Source organism: Anomalospiza imberbis, chromosome 2 (genome assembly GCF_031753505.1).
Source record: "Anomalospiza imberbis isolate Cuckoo-Finch-1a 21T00152 chromosome 2, ASM3175350v1, whole genome shotgun sequence".
Classification (NCBI taxonomy): Eukaryota; Metazoa; Chordata; class Aves; order Passeriformes; family Viduidae; genus Anomalospiza; species Anomalospiza imberbis.
The window spans coordinates 2,880,234-2,893,573 of NC_089682.1; the positions used below are offsets into that span (position 1 = coordinate 2,880,234).

The 13,340-nt window shown below is 38.2% G+C and overlaps 1 protein-coding gene across 1 annotated transcript in view; it reads left to right on the plus strand.

Moving 5' to 3' along the window:
* Positions 1-13,340, plus strand: part of TTC3 (tetratricopeptide repeat domain 3) — a 59,172-nt gene continuing 45,832 nt past the window's right edge. The window contains exons 1-8 of the mRNA XM_068178756.1: positions 1-66; positions 3,391-3,436; positions 4,697-4,829; positions 5,272-5,356; positions 6,208-6,261; positions 8,836-8,959; positions 11,316-11,401; positions 11,691-11,785. Of these exons, the coding sequence (XP_068034857.1) occupies positions 1-66; positions 3,391-3,436; positions 4,697-4,829; positions 5,272-5,356; positions 6,208-6,261; positions 8,836-8,959; positions 11,316-11,401; positions 11,691-11,785 (689 nt within the window). The remainder of the gene's footprint in view (positions 67-3,390; positions 3,437-4,696; positions 4,830-5,271; positions 5,357-6,207; positions 6,262-8,835; positions 8,960-11,315; positions 11,402-11,690; positions 11,786-13,340) is intronic.

A 13,340-nucleotide genomic window follows, 5' to 3' on the forward strand; every position in this document is an offset into this window, starting at 1 on the left:
ATGGATGATCCTCTGTCCAACCTCGCAGCGGCGGTTTTTGGAGGTGATCCATCCTACTTTGAACTGGTAAGTGGGGTTGGAGCTGGATGGGAGGCTTGCAGGATGGTCCAGGGGGGTGTTTACCCGGATCTGGCCCTGGCACAGGGTGCCCAGAGCAGCTGGGGCTGCGCCTGGATCCCTGGCAGTGCCCAGGGCCAGGCTGGACACTGGGGCAGTGGGAGGTGTCCCTGCCCTGGCAGGGGTTCAGTGGGATGATATTTAAGGTCCCTCCCATCCCAAATCATTCTGGGATTCTCTGATCAGATCTGCAGAGTCATTCCCAGCGGTCGTGAACTCAAGCTGCTGTACAGGTACCTCACACTGGCCGCGATTCCCTTACAAAAACCCCAAATTGGGGCAGAGCCAGAGCCGGTGTCCCCTGTGAGCCACAGCGGGGACTGACGAGCGCGGCTCCTGTCAGCACAGCTTGCCCAGCCTCTTGGTCCTGTGGCCATTCCTGGGCTGCTTCCGCTCAGCCTGACAAACCAGGCCCTGCAGGGCAATCAGCTCTGGGCTTGTGGGATTTCAGCTCTGGGCTCCTGGGATTTCAGCTTTGGGCTCCTGGGATTTCAGCTTTGGGCTCCTGGGATTTCAGCTCTGGGCTCCTGGGGTTTCAGCTCTGGGCTCCTGGGATTTCAGCTCTGGGCTCCTTTGATTTCAGCTCTGGGCTCCTGGGATTTCAGCTCCTGGCTCCTTTGATTTCAGCTCTGGGCTTGTGGGATTTCAGCTCTGGGTTCCTGGGATTTCAGCTTTGGGCTCCTGGGATTTCAGCTCCGGGTTCCTGGGATTTCAGCTCCGGGTTCCTGGGATTTCAGCTCCGGGCTCCTGAGGTTTCAGCTCCTGGCTCCTGGGATTTCAGCTCCTGGCTCCTGGGATTTCAGCTCCGGGTTCCTGGGATTTCAGCTTTGGGCTCCTGGGATTTCAGCTTTGGGCTCCTGGGATTTCAGCTTTGGGCTCCTGGGATTTCAGCTCCTAGCTCCTGGGATTTCAGCTCCAGGTTCCTGGGATTTCAGCTCCAGGTTCCTGGGATTTCAGCTCCTAGCTCCTGGGATTTCAGCTCTGGGCTCCTGGGATTTCAGCTCCGGGCTCCTGGGATTTCAGTTCTGGGCTCCTGGGATTTCAGTTCTGGGCTCCTGGGATTTCAGCTCCGGGCTCCTGGGATTTCAGTTCTGGGCTCCTGGGATTTCAGCTCCGGGCTCCTGGGATTTCAGTTCTGGGCTCCTGGGATTTCAGTTCTGGGCTCCTGGGATTTCAGCTCTGGGCTTGTGGGATTTCAGCTCCGGGTTCCTGGGATTTCAGCTCCGGGTTCCTGGGATTTCAGCTCTGGGCTCGTGGGGTTTCAGCTCCTGGCTCCTGGGATTTCAGCTCCGGGCTCCTGGGATTTCAGTTCTGGGCTCCTGGGATTTCAGCTCTGGGCTCGTGGGATTTCAGCTCCAGGTTCCTGGGATTTCAGCTCCGGGTTCCTGGGATTTCAGCTCCGGGCTCCTGGGATTTCAGCTCTGGGCTTGTGGGATTTCAGTTCCTGGCCCATGGGATTTCAGCTCTGGGCTCCTGGGATTTCAGCTCTGGGCTCGTGGGATTTCAGCTCTGGGCTCGTGGGATTTCAGCTCTGGGCTTGTGGGATTTCAGCTCCTGGCCCATGGGATTTCAGCTCTGGGCTCCTGGGATTTCAGCTCTGGGCTCGTGGGATTTCAGCTCCAGGTTCCTGGGATTTCAGCTCCGGGCTCCTGGGATTTCAGCTCTGCACAGTGACTGCAGCTTTGCCCCTTCTTTGTTCATCCAATCTCTTCCAATTTTCTGCATTTTTTTGTGCCCTGTAAGGCTTTTCTTATTTAATCCCAGACTCCCAGACTGCTTTGGGTGGGAAGGGACCTGAAATCCACCCCTGCCATGGCAGGGACACCTCCCACTGTCCCAGGGTCCAGCCTGGCCTTGGGCACTGCCAGGGATCCAGGGGCAGCCCCAGCTGCTCTGGGAATTCCATCCTAGCCCCTGCCAGGGAACAGTTCCTAAATCCCAAAATCCCACCCAGCCCTGCCCTCTGGCAGTGGGAGCCATTCCCTGTGGCTCCAGTTCCTGATGAATTTTCCCTCTCAGTTCCTGTTGGGCTTTTTCTGGATAAACTGCAGCACTTTTCTGCTTCCATACATCCAGCAATGCTTTCCTTCACTGTTTATTTCCCCCTTTTTGCTGTCTTTGGGGAGTCTCAGAAATCCCTGATTTCCATATTTGTGCTGCTTGCAGAGCTCATCAGGAGTTATTGATCCATGTGGCCTTTTGCCCTCCTCCGGCAGGAATTAAAAGCACAAATAAATTGAATTTCTCCTTTGTCAAGCTCTGCCTTTCCAAGGGACTGCTACCCGTCTGGAATCTTTGGGATTCTGGGAAGTGAAGTTTAGGGGGTATTTCAGGATTTTTGTAGATGCTGACATTTCAAAAGCAGCAGAACCTTTCCAGCTTTTCTTTTTAAATTATTATTTTTGTTCTTCTTCCTCTTCTGAAGAGCTTGATGTGAATTTTTAATACCTGTGATTCCATTCAGAATTTATTTGTATCAGTGAAGAATTTTTTGGGTGTTTGCTGCTGCCAAAACAAAGCTCTTTAGGAGCTGGCAGTTGTCCTTCAAATGAGCTGATTTTTAAATCACAGATGAATTTTTTCCCCCCTCTTTGTTACTGTGTGTCCTGGCCTGTTAAATACATGAATTTTATGGTTTCTGTGAAATGATAGTGCAGCATTTCCTGTCATGCAGAGTGTTCATTAAATCACACATTTCTGATGAGTAACAGACTTTGTAGGGATCTAAAAATCTCAGTAAATAATTTCTTCTTCAGCTTAAAGTGCTCAAATGTAACATGAAGAACTAAATCGATGTAACATGAAAAACTAAAAGGAACATGAAAAAATAAACAGTAAATAACTTTAAACATAAAAAGTAAATCAACTCCCCTTATTTTGCTACAGGTGGTTTTATTTGAATGCACATTCACTCTCAAAATGTAATTACTGGTTTTGATTATTTTTTGAAAAACCTGTGTTACCTTCTTAAACCTTTAAGTTTAGTCAGGTCCTCTTGAACATGAATTTGCTGCCTCATTTTTGGGTTATTAATTCCTAGAATCCTCTTCTAGTGTGATTGAAAATACTGTTTGGATGAGTAAAACTTTCCCTGTCCATTCATAGCCATTAACCTTTGGGGAGGCAGGTAAATATTCTTTTTTTTCTCCAACCAAAATGCTTTCTTTGTTCCTGGCTTGGCTTTTCCCGTTTGCTCTTTGGCTGTGCAATGTGATAAATGGTAAATGTGTAAATATATACATATAAATATGTAAATAATGTGTTCATCTTTAGGGTCATGGAACATTTGGACAGGTAGTGCTGCCTAATCCTAAAACAGGTATGGAAACGAAACCAATGTTCTTCCATTTCTTGGATCTTGGGATTAATGTTTCATTTGATTTTTCCTTATTTTGCGTGGAACTTGGTTCATTATTATTTTTTAGCAGAAGCATTGTTCTATTCTGTTACCCTGGAACAATTCTCATCTGTTTGTCCTAATATAACTTCAGTATTCAGTAAGATTTACATAAATGCAGAAAATTAATGCTGTGAGGATGGAGATTCAAGGCTGGTGGTTTTAGCTGTGTAGGTCTAAAGACAACTTCCAGTTTTTTGGGTTTTTATTTATTTTTTTTTTTCAGGGAAGGTTTTTGCAGTAATAATTGAACAAAAATTCCCAGGTGCAGGAAAGCAGGTGGCTCAAATTCAAAATGATATTTTCTGCACAACCCTCTAATATGTGGGAATAAGCAGATAAACAGCTGTGGGAGGGAATTTTTGTGGGGCTTTTGTGTATTTTTAATGCAATTTTTTGGTGTGTATTTTTTTTTGGGTGTATTTTTGTGTATCTTCAGACTCTCAGGTGATGTTGCTCTGCCCTGAGAGTACCTGAACCCACCCAATAAACTGAATTTCCCTTTTGATTTCCTCCAGAGCACCTGAAGCCACCCCAATGACCACATTTAATTTTTAATTCCCACCCGTCCCTCCCTGTTCCATCCAGCTCCGGGAAAGTGCAGGATGCTTTTGAGGACAAACCCTGGTGTTTTTGTGCCCTCTTGCCCTGCTTAGTTCAATTATTCTTGTCCAGAATAATTCATGGATACAGGTGGAAGAGGCTGCTGTTTTCCCTGGAAAAGAACATTCCCTTCCAGCCCAGCAAGGAGAGGCTGCATTTATCCATTTTTATCTTAATTTATCCATTCAGAACACAGGAATGCAAATCCTTCCAGCATCTCCCTGTCCATAATCCCATAAAAATCCCCTCTCAAAAGCCCCCTCCATCACCAGGTGAGTGCAGAGATTCCCTTGCTTTGGTTTGTCAGGAATAGAGGCTGGAATCATCCTGGATTTTAAATATTGGGACTTTGGAATACCCGAAATAATCCTTTATCTTAAGATTTATTGGCCCTTTGGAACGCCTGAAATGATCCTTGATTTTAAGATTTATTGGCACTCAGGAATGCCTGAAATAATGACTGATTTTAATGTTCATGGGCACTTTGGAATGCCTGAATTAATCCTTTATTTTAATGCTTCCTGGCACTTTGGAATGCCTGAATTGTGCCCTGTAATTCCCTTTTTTTCCCCCTTGCAGGAGTTGATCCCTGTGAGGTGTGGTGCAGTCAGCCTGTGGAAAAATTAAGGGAATTTTGCAATGTGATGAAAATCAGGATCTTTTGGTCTGTGCTCTTCACCAAGGAAAGCACCTCCTTTATGGATGATTTTTGGTGAGTATCCCCATTTTCCAAGGGGATTTCCCTCCAAATCTTCCCACTTTTCCTTCTTGCTGTGGAGATTCCTTGGGTGCTTCCAGTAAGGCTCCAGCTGGTGCAGAAATGTTGGAGTTGGTTGAGGTCAGAAGTTCTTGAATCCACAGGAAAAAAAGAAAAATGAAGATTGATTTTCTGAAGTTTGGAATCTTAGGGAGTCTGGGAAGCTGAAATTTGGGGGGGATTTCAGGATTTTTGTCGATGCTGACATTTCAAAAGCAGCCAAACCTTCCCAGCTCTTCTTTTTTTTTAATAATTATTATTTTTCTCCTTCCTCCTCTGAAGGGCTGGACGTGAATTTTTAAACGTTCTCAGATCTAATCCCTCTAAATATTCATAATTAAGACCCTGTAACAGCTTGGTGCTTGTCTAAATAATAATTCATTCTGTTTTCCAACAGTTTGCTGTTCCTGGGCTGGAACGTGAAGAAAATCTCTGAGTTCAATGTTATGGAAGACCTTGCTGATTTAATTAAAAAAGTTGTTGTAAGTCCTGGATTCTAAATTTCAAATTTCTAAATTTTCAAATATATGTTAATTAAGTCTGTCCCTTGAGCATCTCAGGGTTATATCCTGAATTAGACATTTCCTTTTGCAAAGTGAGGACATAATTATCAATTATTTGATAATTGATTTGCTGCTTTCCTGAAAGAATTTCTGGCCTAGGCTTTATTCCAGATGGGATAATTTAGGAAATATTTGCAGTCAGAAATAAAGTTGGTGGATGAATGACTTAAATAATTTTTTTTATCCCTCATTCAACAAATAGTATTTTAAATTTGCTGTTGCTGACTTAAAACAGAAGCAGAACAGTGGAGAGGTGGATGTGAGGAATTTCTTCCATTTGTTGTGGGTTTTATTTGAAATTTAGGTAATAAAACATTTCTTTCTTCATTTCTTGAAATTGCATGTCCAACCCCGAGCTACATATTTGATTTTTTAAATTTAGGTATATTTTATTTTATAAACATAGGTATAACATATTTCTTATTTAATGTCTCTGCATTTTTTTGGTTGTACATCCAAGAGTAAAGTGGATTTGGAGGAGCAGATTTTGGGATGTCCCAGCTGGTTCTTTGGGATTTACAGAGCTGCACAAGGGCTCGCGGGGGCAGAATTTCCTCAGCAGATCTCACAGCATCCAGGAGTTCTCTCTTCCCATGCCAACATTTATTTCTCAATGAAAATCTGGGATGCAGCTGCCCCAGTGATGGTGAATTCCAGCAGAACAGGAATTGTCACTGAGCTGAACCTGAGCAGGCAGAAATTCAAATTATCTCCTCTCAATAACTGATTTTTTAATTTGTGTTTTTTTTTTTTTTTTATCCTTGTTCCAGAACATCCCTCATTTCATCAGTGGCATCCTGAGGATTGGCAGTGGAATAGAAAATGTGAGTTTCTGGAATTGTTTGGGAGATTGCCTGGAACTCCTCAGCCTGAAGGGCCTGGCACAGGCAGAGCTGGGAAATCTCCTTTTTATTTACAAAATTCCATTTCTGCTAGGACTGAACCCGTTGCATTTTTCTGCTTTGGAAACTGTAAACTTGGGGCTCTGAAGATCTTGAATTTCCCTGTGTTTAATCCCTTTTTTCCCACTTGGAAACAACAGCATCAAAAAAAAATAACTTCAATATAATAGCATCAGTATAATAAATAGCATCAATATGATAAATAACATCAGTATAATAGCATCAATATGATAAAAACATCAATATAATAACATCAATATGATAAATAACATCAATATAACAAGTAACATCAATATAATAACATCAATATAATAAATCAATATAATAACATCAATATAATAAATAACATCAATATAATAACATCAATATAACAAATAACATCAATATAACAAATAACATCAATATAACAAATAACATCAATATAATAACATCAATATAACAAATAACATCAATATAATAACATCAATCTAATAAATAACATCAATATAATAACATCAATATAACAAATAACGTCAATATAATAAATAACATCAATATAATAGCATAAAAATAACATAAAAATGGCATCAATATAAAAATGGCATCAATATAAAATAGCATCAACATAAAAATAGCATCAGTATAATAAATAGCATAAATATAACAAATAACATTAATATAATAATATCAATATAATAAATAGCATCAATATAATAACATCAATATAAAAATAACATCAATATAAAAATAACATTAATAATGCCATCTATAATAACACTAATATTATTATTAATAATAATAAATTATTATCAGTATCCTTTAAGCCGAATCCTTCTGTTCTTTTAACTACATCAGTTGCATAAGTAGAATTTATCATTAAATTGAAAAATAGTTAAAATAAATCAGTTTAAAATAGTTAAATTTGAAATAGCTGAAGGAGTTATAAATAAATTAGTTAAAATGCTCTCACTTCTACTGCTAATTTGATAATTTGAGGAGAACTTTTGATTGTTTGAATGTTTGATTCTGAAGTTTTACTTGATTTATTTGTTTGACCCCTGATTTGTGTGTTTTCTTGGAACTATCAGTAAAAACTCTTCCCTTAATATAGGTTTTTCTCTGAAGTTTAAGTTTTGTTTGTCACAGTTGGTGACCTAGAAAATAAATCAAATAAACACCTAAAAAGCTCAATAATACAATTTATAAATCCTCTAATTTTTACCATACCTAATCAAAATATCTCTTTTTTCAAGAGCAGATAAATCACTTTAAAATCTTTACCTACCATTAATAATAGTCTTGATTGGGTTTTAATTATTACTTGAATTGTTATTTTTAACATCATAAGGATTATTTTTAGAAATTTATAAAGTACAAAAATGAATTCTATTATTAGTAAAGGATTTTTTTTTTCAAAGTGCTCTATTAAAATATGAGACTCTACAATTATGTATTTTCTCCCAGTACTATTATAAAAAATAAAAAGTACTGTACAACAGTGTGTTTGTTTTCTGGGGCCAAAGCTAAAATAAAAGCATTGAATTTCAAAACCAACATTGCAGGAGCAATAGGAAAACCAGAATAAACACAACTGTGCATTCCCCAGCTGCTGTGTTTTTGGGATATTCACCTTAATCCTGTGATTTTTTTAATATTATTTTTCAACAGCCATTAGAAGAAGTTTCTAAATCAAATTTTTGGGGTTTTATATATATATTTTTTAATAATTTCAGTCATGACAAGGAAGCTTCTAAATCAATTTTTAGGGGGAGGTTATATTAATTTTTTTAATAATTTCAGTCATCACAAGGAAGCTTCTAAATCAAATTTGGGGGGGGAGGTTGTATTATTCTTTTTTTAATAATTTCAGTCACGACAGGGAAGTTTCTAAATGAAACTTGAGGGGGTTTTTATTATTTTTCAATCATTTCAGAAGCTTCTAAATGAAATTCTCCCATTTGAATCCTTCCTGTTGCAAATCTGCTTGGATTTTGTGACTGTGCCATGCTGGAGATCCCCAAATATTTGTAAGGCTCCGCGTGGTGCAGAAACCTTGGAGTGGGTTGAGGTCAGAAGTTCTTGAATCCACAGGGAAAAAAAAAACAAAAAAGGGAAAAAAAACCCCAAAAAAACCCCAAAAAAAACCCCTAAGTTTGATTTTCTGAAGTCTGGAGTCTTTGGGATTTTGGAGTTTGGGATCTTAGGGAGTCTGGGAAGCTGAAATTTGGGGGGGATTTCAGGATTTTTCTATATACTGACACATCAAAAGCAGCCAAACCTTTCCAGCTCTTCTTTTTTTTTAATAATAATTATTTTTCTCCTTCCTCCTCTGAAGGGCTGGACGTGAATTTTTAAACATCCTCAGATCTAATCCCTCTAAATATTCATAATTATTGGCTGTTGTCTGTTTAAAAACCAGCTGAACAAAAGCAGAGATAGCAGCTCCAACTCTTTGCTTTGTCAATCCATGGCTTTTTCCTGATTTTTTCCTCTATTTTTTTTTCCCAATTCCAACAGGGTTTCTTCCACCTCGCAGAGGGCCTGAACTGGGTCAGGTGTGTGGGGGATGCCAACATCCTGCAGAACCTGGAGCAGCTGGGGGACTACGGCAGGGTCATCCTTGCAATGTTTTTTTCTGAGTGTGAGTATGGACATTCCAGAAATCAGGGGGGGAAAAAATCACTTTTCTCTTAGAAATCATGAAAAAAGCACTTTTCTTTAGGAAATCAAGAAAAAAAATCACTTTTCTGTAGGAAATCAAGAAAAAAAAAACACTTTTCTTTAGGAAATAATGAAAAAAAATCACTTTTCTTTAGGAAATAATGAAAAAAAATCACTTTTCTTTAGGAAATAATGAAAAAAAGTCACTTTTCTCTTGGAAATCATGAAAAAATCATTTTTCTCTTGGAAATCATGAATAATCACTTTTCGCTTGGAAATCATGGAAAAAATCACTTTTCTCTTAGAAATCATGGAAAAAATCACTTTTGGAAATCATGGGAAAAATCACTTTTCTCTTGGAAATCATGGAAAAAATCAGTTTTCTCTTAGAAATCAAGAAAAAAATCAATTTTCTCTTGGAAATCATGAAAAAACCACTTTTCTCTTGGAAATCATGAAAAAAATCACTTTTCTCTTGGAAATAATGAAAAAAATCACTTTTCTTTTAGAAATCATGAAAAACATCATTTTTCTCTTAGAAATCATAAAAAAACACTTTCTCTTGGAAATCATGAAGAAAATCACTTTTCTCTTGGAAATCATGAAAAAAATCACTTTTGTCTTAGATATCATGAAAAAATCACTTTTCTTTAGGAAATCATGAAAAAAAATCACTTTTCTCTTGGAAATCATGAAAAAAATCACTTTTCTCTTGGAAATCATGAAATAAAATCGTTTTTCTCTTGGAAATCATGGAAAAAATCACTTTTCATTTAGAAATCATGGAAAAAATCACTTTTCTCTTGGTAATTATGAAAAAAATCACTTTTCTGTAGGAAATGATGAAAAAAATCGCTTTTGTCTTAGATATCATGAAAAAAATCACTTTTCTGTAGGAAATCATGGAAAAAATCACTTTTCTCTTGGAAATCATGAAAAAGATCTCTTTTCTCTTGGAAATCATGAAAAAAATCACTTTTGTCTTAGATATCATGAAAAAAAATCACTTTTCTTTAGGAAGTCATGAAAAAAAATCACTTTTCTCTTGGAAATCATGAAATAAAATCGTTTTTCTCTTGGAAATCATGAAAAAAATCACTTTTCTTTTAGAAATCATGGGGAAAATCACTTTTCTCTTGGTAATTATGAAAGAAAATCACTTTTCTCTTGGAAATCATGAAAAAAAAACACTTTTCTCTTGTAAATCATGGAAAAAATCACTTTTGTCTTACATATCATGAAAAAAATCACTTTTCTTTAGGAAGTCATGAAAAAAATCACTTTTCTCTTTGAAATCATGAAAAATCACTTTTCTCTTGGAAATCATAAAAAAACACTTTCTCTTGGAAATCATGTAGAAAATCACTTTTCTCTTGGTAATCATGAAAAAAATCACTTTTGTCTTGGAAATCATGGAAAAAATCACTTTTGTCTTGGAAATCATGTAAAAAATCACTTTTGTCTTGGAAATCATGGAGAAAATCACTTTTCTCTTAGAAATCATGGAAAAAATCACCTTTCTTTTGGAAGTCATGAAAAAAATCACTTTTCTTTCACTTTTCTTTCTTTCTTAGGAAAGAAAATCACTTTTCTTTCCTAATCATGGAAAGATTAGGAAAGATTTTCCTAATCTTTCCATGATTAGGAAATCATGGAAAAAATCACTTTTCTCTTGGAAATCATGGAAAAAATCACCTTTCTCTTGGAAATCATGGAAAAAATCACTTTCCACTTGGAATTCATGAAAAAAAACCACTTTTCTCTTAGAAATCATGAAAAAAAATCACTTGTCTCCTAGAAATCATGAAAAATCACTTTTCTCTTGGAAATCATGAAGAAAAATCACTTTTCTCTTAGAAATCATGAAAAAAATCATTTTTGTCTTAGAAATCATAAAAAATCACTTTTCTCTTGGAAATCATGAAAAAAAATCCCTTTTCTTTTGGAAATCATCGAAAAAATCACTTTTGTCTTGGAAATCATGAAAAAAAATCACTTTTCTCTTGAAATCATGGAAAAATCCACTTTTCTCTTGGAAATCATGAAAAGTCACCTTTCTCTTGGAAATCATGAAAAAAATCACTTTTCACTTGGAAATTATGAAAAAAATCACTTTTCTTTAGGAAATGATGAAAAAAATATCGCTTTTCTCTTGGAAATCATGAAATAATTCCCGTTCTTCTTTCCATTCTGGCGCTTCTGGAGCGCCATGATTGATTTTGGCTGCCCCCGGTGCTGAGTTTGTTGCAGGTTTTGGTGGGGCAGGTTTTGGGGGCGGAGCAGGGGTTTTAGTGGGAATTGCTCACCCTCTGTGTCCTCCTGGATTTTGTCTCCAGGGAAACGTTACATCACCAAGGTGACACTGGAGGATTGTGATTTGGTGGCAGAGCTGAGAGCTATGACCTGTGAGAGCTCCAGAAAGGTGAGAGAAGCTCTCAGGGTGTGTTTGGGATTTTATTTTTTTTTTTATTTTTATTTTTTTTTTTTTTTGGGGGGGGGGGGGTGGGTTCTGATTGTCAAAAAAAAAAAAAAAAAACCCAGATATTACAAAATACACAAAAATAAATATACAAAATATAACAAAAAATACTTCAGAAGCTCGAGTGTTTCATTGTGGCGTAAAACATTCCTTTTGCCGCGCGAAATAACGACCTCTAGGGTGCTGAATTAAATGAGTTTAGTGGAGAAATTGTTTGTTCCTGGTCCCACAGAAAAGTGAAGCCATGAAGCAGAGAGGAAATGCTGAATTTTCCCAGGGAGCCCTGGGCTGTGCCATCGTGTCCTACAGCAAAGCCATTGAGCTTTGGTAAGATCTGCTCTCAACTTCTTCACATTTCTCCTCATTTTGTACCGTCTTGCACCGGCCACTTTAATTAGAGGCCAAATGATCCCTAATTTTATAAAAAAGCCCTGTAACCCATTTTTATTCTGTTTTTTCTTTTTTTTTTTGCTGGGTTTTTTTCTGCTCCAGAAGTCCTTTTAGGGTTTCAAATGACCAAGAGGAAGAGGAGCAAACCTGCAAGAAATTGAATTATTTGGTGTGGACAACCAAGAGCAACCACTGTGGGTGTTTGCCCTGGGAATGCTCTTGCAAATGTTGCCAATATTTATCATTATTTATCTTTATTCCCGGGATGCAGAAGGAATAAAGAAGATCCCATATTTCCCTGCCTGCTCTTGGCAGCTCTCGGGCTTTATTTCCTTTTGAAATCTTGGTTTAATTTCTTCCCTAAAGGCATTTCCTGAAAGGCTCTGGAGACTTTCCTGCGCTCTGTAGAAGGGAGAAAGGGATGAAATGGGAATTTTTAGGGCATTTTCCCCCTTCCCTTGGCATGTCAGCAGGGTTGGTGTGCTCACCACTGCTGCTGTGCTCATGAAAATGCTGATTTTCCTCCTCCTGGTGTCTCAAAAATACAGGAAAATTGCTAAAATCCCACTTGCCACAAAACCACGTTGTGCCAAGAGATGGATTTTTCTTTTTGAACTCTGTAGCTTTACACTCATGCCCTGAAAAGGATCAGGATTTTTGATTTATTTACCCTCCCTTGTCTCTGTACCAAGGTCTCATCGCGTACAATTCAACTTAATCAATGAATTTCCAATTTTCTGTGAATAAATCCATTTTAATCCCCATAAATGCCCCATGGCACGAGAGGTTTTGGTCCCAAATTCAAGCTGATTTCAGCCTTCTTGCAAAATTACAGCAAGGCCAAGAAGGGAAGAGCAGAATTTGGTAAAAAACCAGGAAATCTTGGGGCTGGTGGAGAGCAGAGGAGGTCGTGTGGTTTCCAGGAGCTGCAGAGCTGAGCTGCTTTTTGAGAGCAGGCTGGGAATAATTTGAATTAATTAATTCATTCACAAATCTGGTGAAAATTCCATTTGTTCTTCTCCTCGCAGTTTCAAAACAGGAATAGCCAATATTAACTCTGGGCTGCTTTTTGAGAGCAGGCTGGGAATAATTTGAATTATTTGGGAGTTGCTTGAATGGCTCCCAATCTTGATCCCAAAATTGCAATGAACATTCCCAGGGCCAGCTTGGGGTTTTCTGGATGGAGTTTTTACAGGCAAATCTGGTGAAAATTCCATTTTTTCTTCTCCTTGCAGTTTCAAAACAGGAATAGCCAATATTAATTCTGAGCTGCTTTTTGAGAGCAGGCTGAGAATAATTTGAATTAATTAATTAATTCACAAATCTGGTGAAAATTCCATTTGTTCTTCTCCTCGCAGTTTCAAAACAGGAATTGCCAATATTAACTCTGAGCTGCTTTTTGAGAGCAGGCTGGGAATAATTTGAATTATTTGGGAGTTGCTTGAATGGCTCCCAATCTTGATCCCAAAATTACAATGAACATTCCCAGTGC